This window comes from Vigna unguiculata, chromosome 4, assembly GCF_037176805.1.
Source record: "Vigna unguiculata cultivar grain cowpea cultivar isolate G323 ecotype 2 chromosome 4, ASM3717680v1, whole genome shotgun sequence".
In the NCBI taxonomy this organism is placed as follows: Eukaryota; Viridiplantae; Streptophyta; class Magnoliopsida; order Fabales; family Fabaceae; genus Vigna; species Vigna unguiculata.
The window spans coordinates 43,104,119-43,125,942 of record NC_140795.1 but is presented as its reverse complement, the minus strand read 5'-3'; the positions used below and the strand labels follow the sequence as shown (position 1 = coordinate 43,125,942).

General features: G+C 30.7%; 2 protein-coding genes across 3 annotated transcripts; both read right to left on the bottom strand.

Annotated features, from left to right (window-relative positions):
* Positions 1 to 6,005: 6,005 nt before the first annotated feature.
* LOC114181078 (glutaminyl-peptide cyclotransferase) lies at positions 6,006 to 12,949 on the bottom strand. 2 transcript variants are annotated; one of them, XM_028067411.2, is made up of 11 exons: positions 12,568 to 12,948; positions 11,513 to 11,569; positions 10,513 to 10,548; positions 9,878 to 9,942; positions 9,000 to 9,063; positions 8,306 to 8,423; positions 8,055 to 8,152; positions 7,893 to 7,963; positions 7,559 to 7,586; positions 7,296 to 7,350; positions 6,006 to 6,278 (listed from the first exon to the last, which is right to left on the bottom strand). In XM_028067411.2, the coding sequence occupies exons 1-11, from the start codon at positions 12,817 to 12,819 to the stop codon at positions 6,163 to 6,165; spliced, it is 960 nt and encodes a 319-aa protein (XP_027923212.2). In that variant the 5' UTR covers positions 12,820 to 12,948; the 3' UTR covers positions 6,006 to 6,162. The 2 variants fall into 2 exon arrangements, with proteins under 2 accessions (XP_027923212.2, XP_027923213.2); XM_028067412.2 differs by lacking the exon at positions 7,296 to 7,350 and having other exon boundaries at positions 12,568 to 12,949.
* Positions 12,950 to 19,126: 6,177 nt separating this feature from the next.
* On the bottom strand, positions 19,127 to 21,319 carry LOC146887260 (uncharacterized). The gene is made up of 3 exons (XM_085672075.1): positions 21,239 to 21,319; positions 19,759 to 20,752; positions 19,127 to 19,473 (listed from the first exon to the last, which is right to left on the bottom strand). The coding sequence occupies exons 1-3, from the start codon at positions 21,317 to 21,319 to the stop codon at positions 19,127 to 19,129; spliced, it is 1,422 nt and encodes a 473-aa protein (XP_085528201.1).
* Positions 21,320 to 21,824: the final 505 nt, after the last annotated feature.

Below are 21,824 nucleotides of genomic sequence, written 5' to 3'. Positions count from 1 at the left end.
TTTTGGAAGGTAAAACTTCATGATTTTATTTTTTAAAAGACGTTTCAGATATTGAAAAGAAAAGAAAAAGTATTTAAACCTTCTTTGATTTAAAAAAAGTAAAATTACATTAAAAAAATTAAAAAATTAAAAATTTATTAAATTTCATGAGCATGCATGGTCCCACGCGCTTGGAGAAAGAGTGAGTTGCACTGTATATTTTGTTTTGGGCATACGGAATAAAGCGCACGTCGTTTATTCCTTTGGCGTTTTGTTTGTCCACTCTTTTTCACTCCATTCTGGCTTTCTTCTTTTTTGCTAAACGACACTCAAAGTAATGACATCAAAATCTCTGTGCTCTATACACTAAAACAAAGGGTAAAATACTCCAACTGTACTACGAGTAACCTTTTTTAAATATATACATATATATATATATATATATATATATATATGCTTTGATTTATTTAATTATGAAATTAGGGATGTGTTTGACATTTGTGGGGTAGAGGAGAAGTTTATTAGGAAGAACAGGGTAATTAAGTTCAGGGAAGGGTGAGATTAGTAACTTGGGATGGGTATATTGAAATCAGAAATGGGCTTAGTTTTGAGCTTTAGTAAAAATGAAAGGAGAACAAGGGTTTAGTTTAGTGTGTGAAGGGGTGCAAATAGAAAATCTGATTTTACTCTCTCCTTCCTTTACCAAAAATACCATCACTCTCTTAATTCCCCACTCTTTCTTCTTTATGCTTTTCTCCTAGGAGCTTCTTGAGAAAACCTTTTCTCCTTCCTATAACAATTTCATGGACTACAAGCTACTAAAAGAACATAACACCGTTTTGAGATTGAAGCTTTGGGTAATCTCTTTCACAATTTTTTTCACTCAAAATATATCATGCATGAATTAGGGTTTGAGATGGTAGAGATATTTGAATTGTATTGTAATCTTGGAATGGTTAATGCTAATGTCTTTTGTTAGATGAAGTAAGTGTTGATGTAAATGTGGATCTTTACATCTAATGTCTTAGCACCATAAAATTTATATAATAATTACAAAATTGTCATCACACACTTTTTATGTCATGTTTTTTAGCATCCAATGTAAAAATAATTATTTAATTTCTTACTTTTTCGCTTGTGATATTTCTTATTTTAGAAAATGTTTATGCATCTAAAATCTTCAAAATTGTCCTACTCATTTTTTCTCACTTAACTTAAATGAAGAAGGGTCTTCAAGATTAAAAGAGAGGTTCATTATCGCAACCTTTGGGAGAGAAAATAGAAGAGAGAAACTTCAGTAAAATTACAATTCCAGCTTCGATTTTAGTTGGATTGAACTAAAACTTTAACAAATTCGCAACATACAATTCTTTATTTTGACCGGTGAAACAGCTAATTGAAGGCTTGTGGTGAGAGAAATCAGTTTCACACTATTGCTTTATTTTAGGTTTTTCTTGTCAAATTTGGAAGTGTTAATACTTTGATATACTGGCTAGTTGTAGATAGGGATGACAACGGGTTGAGTCGGGCACGGATAGTGCCTACCCGCAACCCGACCCCAAAAAAAAAAATCCGCTCGCTACCCGTCCATTTACTTGTCGGGTATCCACTTAAAAAATATCCGCAGATATTTTTAAAACATGCGGGTACCCGTAGATACCCGATACCCACAAATATTTAAAAAAAATATATATTTTAGAAATTTTTAATATAAAATTATAAAAATAAAATATAAATTAAATTAAATTTTAATTATAATACCCGCAGGTAGTAACTATTCACCGTGGATTTTATCCGCGGATATCTGCGGGCGTGAATATTTTTGTCATCCCTAGTTGTAGACATTTTTTGTGTTTATTTATGACTCTCTTGTATCCATATTTGATCTTAATAGAACTTGATTGACTGACTTGCACGACCCTATAGTTTTACTTCTCACATTGAGAGAGTTTTTTGACATTAAGTTAATTTTTGTGATTATTGATGTTTTTTTTATTCCTCATAGATCCTTGCATGTTTGAGAGAACTATTTCGATTGCATATTTTGGTATGTTAATTATTGTGTTGTTGTTTCTCCTATCAGACTAATATTAAAGCTCCTTGGTTTGGGGCTATATTTACTAGCTTGAATGATAGAAACAAATACAAAAATGGATGTTGGTTGCTTTGAATAGCACAAATTATCATATATGGAAGAACAATATAAATACTAGTTGTGTGTAAAGAAATTGCATTTTACAGTCTTTATTATTCAAAAGTCAGATTCTATATCTGATGAAAAATGGGATTTTGAGCACTAACAAGTATGTGATTTTTGTTTAACAATATTTTTAATCACACAACCAATGAGACACATGCTCAAACTTCGTGGGAGAAGATCAAGTTCTTGTACGCTTCTAAGTTACATTATAATGAATTTTATTGAATTGCTTAATGAATTTGAGGTACATGGAGAGTTCTTCCATTTCATATCACTTGAATGAGTTTCTAGGGCTCTTACATCAACTATCACGAATGAGTATCACTTTGATAATTAAGTTTTAGGACTATGACTACATAATACTTTACTTGAGTTTTGAGAGATATTTTGGATTTTAATTACAAACCCAACCCTTAGTGGCATTGTTTCTTTCCAATGACAAATGGTTCTTCATACCAATTTGAGATGCTTGTCACAAAAAAATACATGTTTTAGAAAAAAAAAGGTGGTAGAGAGAAGAGTAAGAGTGAGTCTAAGTTAAGATACAAGATTGTAAAGTGTCATTATTGTAATAAAGTTGGAATATCCAAAGAAATTGTACTCAGTGAAAAAAGGAGAACAAAAGCATGGAGGACAAACAAAAAGAAAAAGATCATGGTAAGTTATTACTTTAATGTATCGAATGTATCTAAGAACTTAATAACCCTGCGACTTAATTTGATTCTTTTATCCATATTAGATCTTTGTAGATTTTGATTGATCGACTTCTGTATGTGAATTTTTATTTTTCTTTTTTGACAATATTTTTTCATATTAAAAATATTAGTGTTCTCTCTTATTATTTTACTTTTTCTGTACATGAATTATTATTTTTCTTTCTGACAATGTTTTATTAAAAGTATTGGTGTTCTCTCTCATTATTTTACTATTTTTTATTGAGAGAATTATTCTTGCAACATACTTTAATACTTTTAGGTATTATATTGTTGTTTCTCCTATCAAAATATACATTCATTTGATATTTTAACGACACACTAATTGCGTTACAATAATAATAATTCAACTTAATTAAGTATTAAACGCCACTTTTTGTATGTATGGTTAAGTATCACCTAGCACCTCAAGCTACCATGACACATTCTTCAAAAGACTTTGACAAAGAATAATCTTTAGCCTAAAAACTTCACATCCGTTAGTTCTTTATGTGAGACTCTTATTTTGCATATAAATTAAAATATAATTTATTTAATTGAGTGTAATATAATTAATTTACGAAAATGTGAGTTTGCTAAATTTCAATATTTTAATAGAAAATAATTACTTAATGATAACATTATATGCTAATAGTCATAACACCTCATAATTATTGTTAACATCTTTAAAAATAAACTTCTTTTAAAAACATTGTGCAAATAAAAATAAAATATTAGGATGAAAATAAATAAAGTTTAAAAACTTGTTAATGGTTAATAATTAGATAGAGGAATGATATGTTTATTTTTATTTTGCCATGTTGACTAATTTTACATTAATATTCTTAGTAACTTGAAATGTCGGTGGAAAATGTAGATGAAAGAGAGAACTGTGATCATTGGTGTCTCAATATTATTGGTGATGGTTGTAGTTGTGGCCATTATAGTTGATGCTAACATTAAATAGAATGATTTGGATGATGATAAGAACAATCTGTCCAAATCTAAAGGCAAAAAGTATAAATTATGTTTTAAAATATTTTATATCGAATAATCTATACATTTGTTTTAGGTTATATAATTTAAAATTATATTTTAGATCATACAATTTAAAATATATTTTAAAATTTAAAAATATATTTAAAAGTTCACAATTTAGAGATTTATTTTGAATTTTGTAATTCTAATATACTTCTGAATCTAAAAATTTGAAATAATTTTAAATCTGAAACGTATTTTGAATTTAATAATCAAATTCTAATATGTTTTCATACTCTCGAATCCAAAAATCTGTAGCATAAATAGTTTCGTAATAAGGATTAGAAATAACAGGAATACGACAAAAACTTATCAAATTGCCTTCAACATCACCATTAAAAGAATTGTTGATAAACTAAAAAGCAAACTAACCTTTTGCATGAAATTTGTTTAAGTATGCAAAATGTTTTCTGATGAATATTTTTCTTATTTTTTAAAGATAAATAAATTATTATGTTATTTAGAAGACCCATTTTTACAGATTTTTAAGGAGAAAAAATTGTGATAAATTGAGAGGCTATAATAAGTCTAAATGTTTATGTAATTTATTTATCTTTTATTGAAACTAATTCCCTTAAAGGAAAAGGCAACAAACACTTTTTTTAGTGGTTAGTTTACTCTTTACTTGTGTTCGGTGTTTATTTTTATTAAATAGTTTAATCATCTATAAAATTATATAAAAAAAATTCTCTCTTTTCTGTCTACAATTCAAAATTTCAATTTTATCCTTTAAAATATAATTATTTATTAAATTTTTTAAAATTAACCATTATTTTTACAATTTTTTTTATCAAATCGTCTATCTCTACTTCTCTTTTTTCTTATTTATCAACCATTATTCTCTCATCTTTTCTAATATATTCAATTTTGTTTTTAATAAATATAATTTTATTTTATATATTAATTTAATAACATTGTAATATCATCACATACTAATATAATATCATACATATGTAAAAATACTCACATGAATGCATTGAATTTAGTTTACTTTGATGCTCAATTTTTATTTTCTTTTAATAATTTTAATAGTTCAATAACTAAATAAAAAAATAAATAAATTATAAGGTGAGAAGCAATACACAAATCAAACATCTCAAAACTCCTAAAATATAACCTACAAAATTTTTTTTTAACATGAATAAGTACCATAGAAGTTTGATTGTAAAATTATAAAGTTACTAAATAAATTTAAGATAGTTACTTTTAAACTCCGTCATTTGATGTCAAAATCCTTCTCACAAGCTATAAAGAAACAAGTGGGTTTTTTCTTTTCCCTTTTGGAGTAAATTTTTGAAAAATTATGAAAATGAAATTTAAAATGTTACAAAATATAGATATTTGCAATTCTCGTGTTTGAGAAACAATTCAATATTCGTTTGTCAATAAATTTTGAAAGAACAACAAAACATAAAATGCTTACCAAAAAGAAAAAAAGATACATATGTTTAACAATGAACCGGACTTTGAATGACTGTAAAACCTTTAAGCATAAAACAGCTGTCTTTTGAAAATAATGTCAAAGTGAGGAAAAATATTTGAATTCTATGAATATTAGAACAGCCAAAATAAGGTGAAAAACACAATCAAGAGAAAAACTTATCAATCTGCTAAATTCAATCTTTACTTGAGGAACCAATAGTCTTGTGATGATGACACCTCAACCTCTGAAGACATCTTTCATTCTTTTGTTTTGGTTGTGTTCTTTCTATCCTTTTGCAATACAAAATAACATCTCAAATTGCCTTTTCTATAACACTTTCCAGCTACATACAGAACCAACCGTATCATACGATTGACTTCTCCCATATTGTACTACTAAACTAGAATTCTTTACCTATTCCTACGTATTATTCCTACGTATGAATTTGAATTCTCAGATGAATTATTTATAAGAAGAAATATGATTTTGAATTTACTATTGGATTGTTCCTACAGAAAAATGATAAATTTAGATTCTCTACTGAATTTCTCTATTTTGTTCTCTCTTGTATATTCAAAACATATTGATAAACATTGATTTTGATGTTTTAAAAAAAAATTTAACTACTATTTATGTATTTTGAAGACTAAACAGAGTACAGTACAACAAAATCTATTAGAAAATCTGAACTAAAAAATATACTATAAAGGTAAATGAAGGAGGCACATTTTCTTCCAACTGAATTGAAAATGATAATGTCATAATATATTTCAGCTGGCGCATTCTCCCAGATATATTTCAGAAAGTAGAGCAGAAACAGCTAAAATCAATCATGGAAATTTAAAAGGCCTACGCAAGCAAAGCTGCTCAATGATCCCTTCTTCAATTGGTTTCTTTACTGGAGAAACCTTTATTTCATACAGCTTTGGCCACAGTTTTCCAGTCACTGCAAGCAAAGACGTGTTACATAACTTTATTTGAGTTGTAAATGGAAAAAAGGGAAGAGGCAAAAACATTAACTTTCATTGATTGATGCATACTAGACAACTCTTACCATTTGACCTATTAAAATAAGCACAAATATAAAATGGTAAATTATTTATTTAAATTTAATGGAGAAGATATTGTCATTAAAAAATCTAAAGGAAAAAAAATACACAATGTAATGAACAAATAATTTATCTATAATTAGATATAAAATGCCGAGATAAAAACATAAGAGTGTTGAGAGTCATATCACAATACGAAATTTGATATTCTTATTACTTTGGAATGAGTATTTTATATTAATTTTAGCATAAAAACTTGTCATCTTCTAAGTGGTTTAGATAACACTTTATAAAATATATCACTTTTAACTAGGATAAATAGTTATAGTTCAGTTTTAGTTCTTCTAAAAATTGTATTCATTCTTAGTTCCTCTAATTTTGAAATATCATTTTTAGTCCTTTAAGTAGTTTACATTACACTTTATATAGGAGAAAAAAAATATTTAGATAAATTTTGGAAAACTAAAACTGTTGCATTTCAAAATAAGAAGGAAAAAAGAGACGAGAATTTAGAAGGACTAAATCTGAACTTTAAATATTTTAGAGAAACAAAGAATATATTATACCCTTTCAACTAATAACAAAAAGAATGTGTGTGAAAACAGACAAGAAATTAGAGGGATTAAAACCCTTTCAGCTGATAACAAAATATGTGAATTTAAAAACGTGTAGTTAGCATCTCTGAGTTAATAAAAGATAACTACAAAACCATGGTTTGAGCCTTTTCTAGTTGAAATCCAAACACACAACTAACAGGTGTTTTACGGTAAAATCACTTCCTTTGCATCATATGCATGCCTGATAGTACTAATATTTAAAAAGAAAAAAAAAGTTTCATTTGGGTTGAAATGGAAATAATATGCAGGAATGACAAATTTCAAATTGATAATTTAATTAATAAGACCAGAACTTACCAAAAATACGTTTTTGTTCACCGTCCCATGCTATCCCATTCAAAACATCAATATTCTAAAATATAAAAGATAACATTAGTGCAACAGCTACTTCTAATGGCTATAATCCCGAAAGAGAAATTAAAGAAGATTAGCAGTTTAAAGAGGGTTTTTTTTTTTCTGTTCTTAAATCATAGCTGAGGTATAAAAATGTCACATATATATGCACTGAATAACAGGACAAAAATATTATCTCCTGATATCAAAAGGTACAGGCTCCTTACATTATTTCCAGCTTCAATAAGTCCTTTCCTGCACATGATATAGACTAAATGTAACTTCATGCAAGTGGACAAAGATACTAGAGTACACTATCAGTTTGCTTCTCAAAAAGATTATTAATCAATGGCCCTCGGATAAAAACTTTGGCATCAAAATAATGCAAAAGTTAACCAATTAGTAGCACCAATTTGATGTCATGAAATGAAGTATCATTGAGAATCAATTTGACGTCAACTAATCTTTGAGAACCACCTTAGGATTTAATTCACAAATTATATTATTAACATAGACAATAGCACTAAGAAATTATTTTTCAACTGAGAAAGAAAAAGACACCTTAAATTTTGGAGAAGAACCCATCCAAGAACACTGCCATCATTGGGAGAGATTCTCGCAATGCAGTCAGTCTACACAAAAAAGAAGTGTCAACTTCAAACCATTAGGCCTAACATATAATCTTGGGCCATAGACATCTTGATGGATTACACAAAGATATACCATAAAAACATTTGCCCAAATTTCACCATTAATGTATTCCAATTCATTGAGATTGTGTACTTCATGACTCTTATAGTGGACAACTTGTTTTGAAAAAGCTACAACAAAGAGGGCAATGTAAGTTCCATGAAAATGCATAGCAAACAAAAAGTATTGTCAAGTTTGAAAGATGAACAAAAAACAGTTTGAGAAAGGGGCTATGCACTTAATTGGTGAAAGGAAAGGAATATAACTTTATTGAACGGACAAACCTTTAAACGTTTGAGGATCAATTTGATACAATGTTGAACTGCCATCACTTCCAAACAAGACTTTTTCATCAGTTGCCAGACCCCAACCATCCTTCATATCATGATTAAATGTCCCTATCTACAGAAATTGTAAAAATATGCTATTTTAATCTGGCTAGCTATGTTAACAGGAAATTTGGGGCATTCGTCCATCACTGATGGTAGCATCTCAGGAAAAAATTTGAAACAACAAAAACAAGATTGATATTCACAACACCAACTCAGTATAATACTGTTTAGATTAAACCCAACCAGCTTGTATGACATTTGACTTTTTAACGATACTTACCCACCAAGTTATAACATACATGTCTACCTCAGATATAGTAAGCTAAAATCACTTCTATAACCATGCAATCACATACATTACTTCTAGCATAAATGTTAATAAAATTTCACATTGTAGCTGCCAAGAAGCAAATCAGTTTAAGATAGATACATTTAAAATGGAAATGGTATGTGAGGTTATACAGTATAAACTTTCAGGCGAAATATTTATAAAGTAATGCAGAATAAAAAAAAATGATTGCAAATCTCCTATAGTTTGATAATGCAGTCATTTTCTTCCAGAGTCTAGTAGAATAAAAACAGAGAATGATTCAGACAAGCAGACCAAGACAAAGGATTACAAGAGGGGGAAGGTGAAGCAACAAACTTTGCTTAAAGTTTTTGGGTCGTAAATGAAACCAGCTTTCTGCAACCAAGTTACTTGGAACAGCCTACAAAAAGTGCAACAAATAAATAAATTACAATCAATCCAAACACCAAATGTCAGAGTGAATATAACTTAATGTCTTAACCACAACCAAAAAAATAAAATTTTGTTAAGATATAATCGAAGTAAACATCCTCTACGACATCCAGAAGCAATGAGAAAAATTGCTACGTAGCAGAAATAAGAAAACTTGGTAGTCACTATGCAGTTTTCATGTCTATCACAAAAATACATGGCGCTTAAGAAGCATCACAAAGTCCTATCTTTAAAGGAAACCACGAGACAATATTATATTCAAGAAACACTTCATAAAATATGCGGACATTTTCCCCCTCTTCTTTTCCACCTCCTATAACTCATTGGCAACAGAATCATTATAAATGTGTATATACATATATATATATATATATATATATATATATATACATACATATATATATATACATACATATATATATATATATATATATAGAATCATTATATGACTGGCATGTATAACATGAATAATGGCATCTCAACAAAAGTGGAAATACCAAAGTCCAATAATAATACAGCTGGACCTGAAATAAAAAAGAAAAGAAAAGAAAGATACATACAAACAAATCATGAGGGGACATCAACCAAAACTCATGGAATTCTCCTCTAGGAGAATCTGAAAAAAAAGGAAGCTCAAATTGATTCCTAAAAGCATTCAGCACCAATAATACTCAGTGTCATGTCCCACCCAAAAAATCCTGCCTAGTATCAACTCCAAAGTTAGCTAATCTATCAGCACAACTAAAAAACAAAGTAAAATGCAACAGGATTTGCCTTTCCACCTATTATTGAGGAGAGTTAAACCTTCACCAAATATAGAACTATCCATCTTCTGTATGTCCTCAACCTGCAAAAATAATGAGTCTACAAAATTTAGAATAATTTCGATAGTGTCCAACACTTATAAAACATAATGAGTATGCTACATTGATATCAAAAACAAATATTTTACCATGATCAATAAGTCAAATATCCTTTTTTCATCAGAAAGGCAAATATCAATTATCACCATAATTTTTGTGTTTTATGTCAGAAGCACACTATAGTTTCTAAATCCTTGATGCACAATTATAGTCATCTACTCTGAAGCCAACTCATGCACATATTTGTATTAGTTTAGATAATCCCTCTGACCTATACAAATGTACCTTATCCACATAACATGTACATCCAAACCAACAGGTAAGTTACAAGAGTACGTGTTTATCCTTCTTTTCATGTCCAATATTTCTTGTCAGAGAAACTGTATCTCGACCCAAAATACAAGACACACATAAGAACTTGTCTCATACTACACCAGCTGCATAGCCTGTTTTCTACCAGTTGTTATCCATACAATTGTAGAGTAATTGGAAAGCCAAATGAACAAGGCATTGGAACAGGTACATCAGAGTTCAAGAAATGGATCAATCTGTACCTTCCCAGTGTGAAGGGAAACTTTGCGGACAGAGGACTGAAACAAGAAATAATTAAAATGTTAAAATGCAATATTTCACAGTAAAAGCTATATTAGTTGTAGGCATAGAAAACAAAGATTAGAATGTAATTAGAAAATAAACCAAATCATGATAAATTTTAGGATAAATAGAACTTGAAAAAATGTTGGTCGTATCCAATAGATGGCAATTGTACTGTACTACTATTACTATTATCTGGAGTTCTAATGCTGGGAACACCAACAACCACTGAGAGGTCTGTACTTCAGTAAAGAGTCATTAGTGTTAATCGTGTTAAGAGTGTAAGGGTCCAGACAAAGGGTTTTTTGAGTCATTTAATCCCAGGGGAGATATGAATTTCCAGATGGTTTATAAATGAGAAATATCAAATATGTGTTTACACTACCAGGAGAATGAGTAACCAAAAATAAGACTCGCATGAGCAAACATCCAGAGTAAAGAGTCCTTATTATTTTATCAGTATCTGAAGACAGATGAGTAAATAAAAAAGGCAACATAGAGACTCTACTCTAGTTCACTAACCTAACTAATATACACACAGAAAGGTCAGTCGCTCAATTTTACAATAATATTATCCATTCCAAACCAAATCCTATGATCATTAAAGGGTGTCCCAGAGCACAAGTCTCCTATCATTGCTGGGTATGGGGAGGACCAGATGTGCGAAGTCACCCAACACCAAGAAGTTTATTTTGCGGAAACCCATTACCACCAGGTCACAAGGTAGCAACCTACAGCAGTGCCCTAAGATTAACCCTCAAATAAATTATATAACCATTTTTTGAGTGAATTGAGGTAAATGATGGCTGGTGAGAGATTTACAATAAAAAAATACAGAATTTCTTATCCCACTGAAAATGTAAAAAGGAAAAGAGTGAGGCAAAAATCTAACTAGAAAAGGTCATTTAAGAAAACAGAGAGAAAGAAAAAGAAAATGTAGGGAAAGATGAGTAATATTACCCTCCCATAAAGACCAGTTGACTCAAATAAGGTGTCATTTCCATCGTAAACAAGGCCCTGAAATCATAACATGAGACAGCCATTTTTGAGTGACAAAACAAATAATACTCAAATCAACATCTTGCATTTCATTAACAAAGCAATGTGCACTTCAACTAATAATTTCACAAAATGTCTCCTTAGCATAAGGCTCAATATTCGTTTTTACAAGGAAGACAATGTGCTCCATATGCTAGAGCATCCAAGAAAGTTCTTGTCCAACATTAAATTCAGTCTTTCTTTTATATCATTTCTTATCTTCGTTTCGTGCGGAAGCCAACAGTTTCTTTGAAATTAACTAAAATCCACTATACTTAAAAGTATACCTTTAAGGACCTTATGTTAAAATATCCCTTCAAGAGTCCTTGTGACAGCTTCTTTTCTGTAAACATTCTTCACAGAATAAATACATGGTTTGAATAATAAGATATTTAACCAAGGGCTAATTATTTCCAACAAATCTCTTACTTTTCCCAACTAAAATTCCTAGATTTCTCAATGCATTCACTCTCCAAATGAGCTAGCTGTCTGAGAAATAACTACTTGAAAATAAAACTACAGAAGAAAACACAGTTTGATCTTTACACGGTCATCCAAAATTGTTGACTTATGTAACTGTGCAGTGTATATATATATATAAAGCAAGGTTTAGCCACCCACATTTCTTGATATTGCCAAGTATTACAGACAAATGCATTCAAGTCCGGTACAAGTAGTTGTTGTAGTCGGAGAACCGAAGGCCTAATAAACCCCACACCAGAATCTTAAATTTCCAATGTGGAACTCAAGTCCCATGCATTGCAATTCAATCCTAACAGTAGCGGACTGTTTTCAAAACCTTGATCGTAAGTTCTAATTAATTAAACAGTACACCAATTTTTACACAGAAAATGCACCAAAACCAAAGTCATCAGATTAGAGTATCAAGTTCATCTATCAAAGAACTAATCTGTGTAGACAAACACACAAGTCATCAAATTGTAAACAAACTCAAACAACGAAAGAAAAAGGTTTACCTGAGTGAAGGCCTCTGGATCATGAGGGAACACGTTGACGACAGTGACCGTTTCATAGGAAGGCCCGCTTTGGAACGCGCGCCAATTGTTCGACGAAAGGACCAAGAGAGCGATGACGGAGACAATGAGGAGAGCGGAGAGAAGCACGGAGCGTGCGACGTAGGACCGAGGCTTGCGCCGCGAAGGAACCGCGGCGGCCATGGGAGGGTTCTGCGACTCACGGAGTCTCCGCTTCAGCGATTTGTTTCCCATGGAAGCAATGGCTCCTCATGGAAGAGAGAGACAGCGCACGATAACAGGGGTGGTCGTGGCAGGTCAGCGATGGTTCTAACATGCGCCAGTAGTTTCTCTGTCTGTATTGGGGTTGTAAGAACAAAGGACAGTGACAGGGTTACCTTAAATCAGATTGGTCATATATTGATTTTATTTAATTATTTATAATTTATATATATTTTATATTATTATTTTACTTTTTGCTCTTAAAAATGAAGATCGGAAAATAAGGTATGCTTAAAAATCACAAAAAACATAGTAGTATATGACATGATGTTTCTTCATCTTTTTCTTTCACTGTTTTCCTTCTTTATTATTGAAGAAGAATTTCTTCAATGTTAAAATACATTGAAGAAATAGGTGAACTTTTATTTTTAACTCGAATTTTCTGCATTTTTGTCATTTTCAAAATCTTTGAATCGATTATCGACACTACTTCTCCGTTTACTTAATTGTATATTAGATTGATGGATAATAAGTAGATATTTACATTATTTTTCACGTGTATTAATGACAACCTTAAATACAATTAATAAACTATTTTTTGATCAATTTTAAGTGGTCCTAAATTAACATTACATGTGCATTTTTCTCGATAGTTGAATATGGAGTTTTCAACTTCATAATTATGATTTGTACTTTTTAAAATATAACTTTGTTGTCATGATATAAAAGTGTTTTTATTGGATTTAGTGGAATAATCTTCCAGATGAACTAACATGATAACATGATTGTTGACGTATGATTGAGCTTCAAATCATTACAAAAACTTCACATGTAAAGACTTTCGATGTTCAAGTCATTAAGAGATATTGTGTGCGAATATTTGTGTGTACTCAGTTTATATATTGTTTTTATTAAATGAACGCGTTTATATGTTGTTGTTGGCACATGGTTGAGCACTAGATTGAAACAATATTTTATTGGACACATGATCGATCCTTTAAAAGCATTTAATGTCTTTGTCCTCATCAATAAGGGGTTTTTATAATTGTGATAACTTTTTTAGGGTTTCTAACAAACGTCTTCTCACTTACTTTTTTGACATGTGACACACTATGATTGGAAGTTTTTGAATTTCGAGAAGACAAAATGCTTAGACTCCCCTTGCCGCTATTTATGAAGTGACTTTCCTCCCCCTCCCTCAAACGTTCTATTATCCTGCCTTATATTTTTCTTTTATCATTTCAACCACTTCATTTGCATTTCTCCTTTGCATTGAAGTTATCCATTGCATTCTTCCTCACGTTCATTTGAAGTTTTTCTTCCTCCTCCATTCGCTTCCCTACTTTTAGGTACAGTCTCATGTCTTCCTGTTCTATTTTTCATTCCTATGATGAGTAGCGTCCCTTGGTTAACCTAGAGGCCATTGCCATCAGAGATTATGCGTCTTTGAGTCGCATTGACTCCATTCTTTAAGAAGGTTCTGTAGCTGAATCTATATCTCATCTTTCTCCTGTCCTTTCTAACTAGAGTGGGACAGGAAAATGTAAAGTTGGAAAATCTTCCAAAGTCCCTGAAAAACCTCCTCAGAAGGGGAAAAAGGCAAAAATCCCACTCATTAATGATCTCGAGTACTTCTAGGTTCATAGGAAGGTTGTTAGTTATACTTCTGACTTCCTTTCCATCTCATCAATAGACAATTTTGTTCTCAATTTTAGTATATATTCTAAAGAAATGGTTGAACACTTAGAAGTTGAAGCCTGTAATCCAAGTGATAAAGTCTTCCAAAAATCTCTTCCTAATAATGTGACGACAATTTTTTTTTCTTTTTCTAATTATTATTATTTCCTATAATATACTTATAAAATTTAAAGGCAAAATTATACATAAAATATTCACATATATATATATATATATATATATATATATATATATATATATATATATATATATATATACAGTATTATATGCATCTTATATTTACACCGTTTAGTACATATTATATTTCCTATACTACAAGGGGAAAAAGTATTATTTATTTACAATTTTTCCCTCATATACTGGCTTTCAAATAGGTGGAGGGAAAAGGTTATGAATAGGGTTTCACTTGGACTGTTGGGGGTAAATAAAAGGTAACTCCGATTTGTCCTTCGATGACAATCGGCGCATTCGGAGCAGAGAGAAAAATAATGGTAGAGTTTCTCGTTCCCTGAAATGTTACAGAATTGTTTACTGCATTGGTTTGCCATGCATTCCCAGGGAAAACAGCTACAATGTCGGCGAAGAAGGGATTAGACATGTTTGGAACAGTCATCTATGATAATGTTATAAAATTTTGTTTTTCACACACAATCATAAAATAGGGAAGTGAGACAAATATCACAAAAAAAAAACAGCATATCATAATAAAATAAAATGAAATGAAAATTTTGCCAAATCCATAAAGATATTGATTAATTTTGTAGTGACTAGTCAGGATAAATGAGCTCATGACCAACAAAGTAACTCAAGAACATCTCATCTTGAGTAATACACGTTTAAATCCCCAAGGTCATACCTCCAACTACAATAATCAAATCTTTATTTATCATAAATTTTATTTCAATATTAAATCATATAATTATATAAATAAATAAATAGGATCAATGAATAATTAAAATAAATATAAATAAATAAAAGGACCAGTACGTAACTAGAGAGATAAATATAAATAAATAAATGAGAGTAAATATAAATTGAATAAATAGGACCAGTGCACAATTGGAGATGAATATAAATAAATAAATAGGAACGAGAACTAAATATAAATTAGAATGAGGTTAGGGACACCTCACTTAAGGTAAATATAAAGATAAAAGTAATTATAAACAGATAAAAAAATAATCAAAGTAAAAAGATAAAATGATAGATGTCTCCTCCCCTTACCTTATTTATCGTGAAAATTATACCAAGGTTGTATTAAGACTTCGATGATAAATTTATTTATTTATTTTTTTCCTCTTTCTTCCTTCTCACACGCAGAGCTTCTTCTTCTGTTCCTCTTTTTTTTCTTCTTTCGTTCTCAATATCTCTCCTCTCTTCCTATTCATCCTATTTATACTCCTATTTGTAATGATTACATTAGTTCAAATTTAACCTCATTTCCTTTGGTTTTGCTCATTACGTTCCAATTCAATTACTGGTTCGTAGATTTTTTTTCTTCTTCACAGTAACATGATAAAATGACATTTATTGTTACGTTATCCTTTCATATTTTTTTTTCTTATTTTTAATAGCTTTTACGAGTTATCTACTTATCACTCTTTTATTCTATTTTTTTTCTTGCTTTAATAGAATTACCTTATACGGTAATAATTTAATATTAATTCCAATTATAAAATCTTATAGTTTAATTTGAAAATATATATTTCATATATAAGTGATTTAAAAAAAAAATCTAATTAATCTTATTAGGATATATTTTAAATTTGTGCTCAATAATTCTTAAATTATATGAAAAAGATAATTATAATTTCATAAAATATTCTAAAAAAATATATGTCTTTTATTTTATTTATTTATATTATTATTATTATATTTTTTTTGGATGTTACAATTCTCCCCTATTTATAAAAATTTCGTCTTCGAAATTTGTTCTTTTTGACTAAAATAAATAAGGATAAATTCCTCTTATTTTTTCTTCTAATTCCCATGTAATATCTCCATTAGCTTCATTCCACATGACCTTCACTAGAGGGATCTGTCTGCCTTTCAATTCTTTGACCTTCTTGTCCATAATCTGTATAGGCATTGGGTCAGATGTAAGGTTATTCTTTAATTGTACTGTATCAGGTCTTATCACATGAGTTGGATCAAAAATATATTTTCTTAATTGAGACACATGAAAGACATTATGAAGGTTGGAAAGGAACGGAGGTAAGCAAATTTGATAAGCAACCGTACCTATTTTTCTAAGAATTTGGTAAGGGCCAATAAACTGGGGAGTGAGTTTCTTTGATTTCATCACTCTACCAATTCCAGTGGTTGGTGTTACTTTCAAGAATACAAGATCACCTTCTTGAAATTCAAGAGGTCGTCTTTTCTTGTCAGCATAACTTTTTTGTCTACTTTGAGTTATTCTCAATTTTTCCCTAATCATTTTGATTTTCTCGGTTGTATGTTAAATCATGTTAGGACCTAATACTGAATTCTCACCGGTCTCAAACCAACACAAAGGTGTTCTACATTTCCTTCCATATAATGCTTCATAGGGTGTCATACCTATGCTGGAATGGAAGCTATTGTTATAAGTGAACTCAATCAAGGGCAGACATCGATCCCAACTATCAGAATTTTCCAACACACAAGTTCTCAGCAAATCTTCCAAAGATTGAATGGTTCTTTCAGATTGTCCATCAGTTTGGGGATGATAAGCTGAGCTAAGGTGAAGCTTGGTACCTAAGGCTTGATGTAAACTTCCCCAAAATTTTGAAGTAAATCTAGGGTCCGTATCAGATATAATACTTATTGGAACTCCATGTAACCTAACAATTTCTTTTATGTACAATTCAGTCAATTTTTCCAATGAATACCTAATGTTAATGGGTAAGAAATGAGCAGATTGTGTTAACCTATCCACGATAACCCATATGGAATCAAATTTTTGAATGGTTCGTGGAAGGCAAACTACAAAATCTATTGCTATACTATCCCATTTCCATTCAGGTATATCTAAGGATTGTAGCATTCCTGCTGGCTTTTGGTGTTCTATTTTAGCTTTTTGACAAACTAGACATTTTGCTACATATTGTGCCATTTTCTTTTTCATTTTGGGCCACCAAAACATTTTCTTGAGATCTTGATACATTTTTGTTGTGCTTGGATGTATGCTTAATTTGCTTTTATGTCCTTCTTCTAGAATCATTTCCTTAATTTCCTCATTATTGGGTACACACATCCTGTCCTTAAATCTCAAAGTTCCAGTTTTATCTATGCCAAAATTCTCCCCACCCCTTTGACCTATCAATTTCTTTTTCTTATTAATTAACTCATCACTTTCTTGTGCCTCATGGATTTGCTTTTGTAAATTGTTAGTGATCTGAATGGAGTTTAATTGCATTTTATCATGGCTTAGGGTGATCGACAAATTCATATCTCTAAATTTTTCTAACAAATTCATTTCATGAATCATTAGTGAAGAGACATGTAAAGATTTTCTGCTTAAAGCATCTGTCACTACATTTGCCTTTCCTGGATGGTAATGTAATTCAAAATCATAGTCTTTTAGAAATTCCATCCATCTCCTTTGTCTCATATTTAATTCCTTTTGGTCAAACAAGTATTTGAGACTTTTATGATCACTAAAAACTTCAAACTTACCACCATAAACATAATGTATCCATATCTTAAGTGCAAAAACAATGGCAGCTAGTTCTAGATCATGGGTTGGGTAATTTTTCTCATGTGTTCTTAGTTGCCTAGAACTATATGTCACTACCCTTCTATCTTGCATAAGAACACAACCTAATCCCATTTTGAAAGCATCACAAAATATAACAAAGTGTCCAGTAGGATCAGGTAATGCTAAAACAGGAGAAGTGGTTAATCTTTTCTTGAGTTCTTGAAAACTATTTTCACATTTTTCTGTCCACACAAAATCTTGGCCCTTTTTGGTGAGTTGGGTTAAAGGCAAAGCTATTTTAGAAAATCCCTCAATGAACCTCCTATAATATCCTGCCAAACCGAGAAAACTGCGAATCTCAGTCACTGTTTATGGTGGTTCCCATTGTAAAACTGCTTCTACTTTGGTCGGATCCACTGACACTCCCTTATTGGAAATCACATGTCCTAAGAATTTTACTTCCTCTAACCAGAATTCACACTTAGACAATTTAGCATATAATTTCTTTTCTCTCAAGATTTGCAAGACAATCTGAAGGTGTTCCTCATGTTCCTCAAGAGTCTTAGAATAAATAAGAATGTCATCTATAAAAACAACCACAAATTGATCTAAAAATGGATGGAAGATCCTATTCATGTAATCCATGAATATTGCAGGAGCATTGGTCACACCAAAAGGCATCACTTGATATTCATAATGACCATACCTAGTTCTGAAAGCAGTTTTTTTTATGTCTTCTGCTTTTACTCTAATTTGATGATATCCTGACCTTAAATCTATCTTAGAAAATACAGAGGCTCCTCTCAATTGGTCCATCAAGTCATCTATTCTAGGAAGAGGGTATTTATTTTTTATGGTGAATTTATTTAATTGACGGTAATCTACGCACAACCTAAAACTTTCATCTTTCTTTTTAACTAACAAAACAGGGGCTCCCCAAGGTGACACACTAGGACGAATGAACTATTTTTCAAGTAACTCTTCTAATTGTTTCTTCAATTCTGCTAATTCAGAGGGTGACATCCTATATGGTGCCATAGAGATTGGTCCAACTCCAGGCATCAGATCTATGGAAAATTCAATTTTTCTATTAGGTGGTAAACCAGGAATATCATTGGGAAAGACTTCAGGAAAATTTTTAACAACTGCTATAGTTTTCAACTCAACTTCCTCTTTTATTTCCATAGAAGATAATAACAAGTACCCTTGAATTTCATTCCTTAAAGGCTCACTTTTTGAATTGGTAGGTGATTTTAGAAGATTCTCAGAGTTTGGAAATATCACTGATTTCTTAGCACAATTCAAAAGGACTTGATTGGAAGATAACCAGTCCTTACCTAAGATTACATCTAATTGAGATAAAGGTAGACATATTAAATTTACAAGGAATTTTCTATTCTCAATGAACAGTGAACAGTCTAAAGAAACTCTATTGGTAATTACTGAGTCATTTGTAGGAGTTGAAACAGCCAAACTAGTTTTTAGAAAAGAGGTCGACATATTAAGATGTTGAACACAATGATTGGAAATGAATGAGTGAGTTGCACCTGAGTCATACAGTACATTTAAAGTTTTTCCTTTAATAAAACACATACCTTGAATTAGATCATGGTTTTTAGCAGCTTTAGCTCCAATCATGGTGTACACTCTTCCTGTTGTGGTATATCTTGTCTTGGTTGCAGCTGGATTGAAATGTGGCTTCTGTTGTCCACACTCAGAGAATATGTGACCAGGTTTTCCACACTTGAAATAGACTGGTCCCTTAAGATGACAATTTTTAGCATGATGACCTTGTCCGCATTTGAAGCATCTAATATGATCATATACAGGTCTACTAGAATTTCCTGATGAAGATTGGTTGGATTGGGTCCTCCATTGTGGGAGATTGTAAGGTTTTCCCTCAATACGCTTATTTTTATTTGTCTGGGGTTCAAAATACTTTGGTTTGATATTTTGGTTGTTCTCAAAATCTTCCAAAAATCTACATTTGTGAATAAGCGTAGGAAAATCAGCAATTTCTAGTATTCCTACTGCTTTTCTCAATTCATCCCTAAGTCCATTTTCAAATTTTATACATTTCATCCTTTCCTCTGGGTGATAAAAGAAAGTAGAGTATTTTCCTAATTCTTCAAACTTGGAAGCATATTCCCCTACTGTCATACTTCCTTGCTTCAATTGCATAAACTCTACTTCCTTTGCTCTCCTCACATCATTAGGGAAATATTTTTCTAAAAACTTTGTTCTAAATACATCCCAGGTAATAATTATTCTTCCTCCTTCAAGTAATCTCCTAGTGCCATCCCACCAATATTCAGCTTCTCTTATTAACATAAACAAAGCATAATTCACCTTTTGGTTGTCAGCACAATTGATAACTCGAAATATTTTTTCTATCTCCTTAATCCATAATTCAGCTTTTTCTGGATCATATCCTCCAGAAAATTGTCGGGGTTTGTTTCTCCTAAATTCAGCTAAACCTTGTGATTCAAGGTTTCCTTCAGGTCTTTGATTCCTCATTAGAGCAGCAACCATGTCTCGGATAGCTTGCATTGCTTTAGTTAATTCATTGTTCCTCCTAATGTTTGCCATCTGGAATTGTATGAGTTAGTAAAAAAAATATACAGTGAGCACATTTCACACATCTCGCAAGAAACATCACTCTGATACCATCTAATGTGACAACAATTTTTTTTTTCTAATTATTATTATTATTTCCTATAATATACTTACAAAATTTAAAGGCAAAATTATACATAAAATATTCATATATATATATATATATATATATATATATATATTTACAATACTATATGCATCTTATATTTACACCGTTTAGTACATCTTATATTTCCTATACTACAAGGGAAAAAAGTATTATTTATTTACAGTTTTTCCCTCATATACTGGCTTTCAAACAGGTGGAGGGAAAAAGTTATGGATAGGGTTCACTTGGACTGTTGGGGGTAAATAATAGGTAACTCCGATTTGTCCTTCGATGACAATCGGTGCATTCAGAGCAGAGAGAAAAGTAATGGTAAAGTTTCTCGTTCCCTGAAATGTTACATAATTGTTTACTGCATTGGTTTGCCATGCATTCCCATGGAAAACAACTACAATGTTGGCGAAGAAGGGATCAGGCATGTTTGGAGCAGCCATCTATGATAATGTTATAAAATTTTGTTTTTCACACACAATCATAAAATAGGGAAGTGAGACAAATATCACACAAAAAAACAACATATCATAATAAAATAAAATGAAATGAAAATTCTCCCAAATCCATAAAACTGGATTTTTATTATACTTTTATAAAGATATTGATTAATTTTGTAGTGACTAGTCAGGATAAATGAGCTCATGGCCAACAAAGTAACTCAAGAACATCTCATCTTGAGTAATACTAACTTGTTTAAATCCCCAAGGTCATACCTTCAACTACAATAATCAAATCTTTATTTATCATAAATTTTATTTCAATATTAAATCATATAATTATATAAATAAATAAATAGGATCAATGAATAATTAAAATAAATATAAATAAATAAAAGGACCAGTACGTAACTAGAGAGATAAATATAAATAAGTAAATGAGAGTAAATATAAATTGAATAAATAGGACCAGTGCACAACTGGAGATGAATGTAAATAAATAAATAGG

Excerpts from the sequence above, each read along its gene's own strand:
- LOC114181078 (XM_028067411.2), bottom strand. The coding sequence starts at position 12,819 with ATGGGAAACAAATCGCTGAAGCGGAGACTCCGTGAGTCGCAGAACCCT. Across the intron at positions 7,964-8,054 it reads TTTGGGCAAATGTTTTTATG|ACTGACTGCATTGCGAGAAT; the intron begins GTATATCTTTGT and ends TTTTTTGTGTAG. Across the intron at positions 7,587-7,892 it reads GTTCTTCTCCAAAATTTAAG|GAAAGGACTTATTGAAGCTG; the intron begins GTGTCTTTTTCT and ends TATCATGTGCAG.
- LOC146887260 (XM_085672075.1), bottom strand. The coding sequence starts at position 21,319 with ATGGCTGCTCCAAACATGCCTGATCCCTTCTTCGCCAACATTGTAGTT. Across the intron at positions 20,753-21,238 it reads ATGCATGGCAAACCAATGCA|ATGGCAAACATTAGGAGGAA; the intron begins GTAAACAATTAT and ends ATACAATTCCAG. Across the intron at positions 19,474-19,758 it reads AAACCATGATCTAATTCAAG|TCCTTTTGAATTGTGCTAAG; the intron begins GTATGTGTTTTA and ends CTTCCAATCAAG.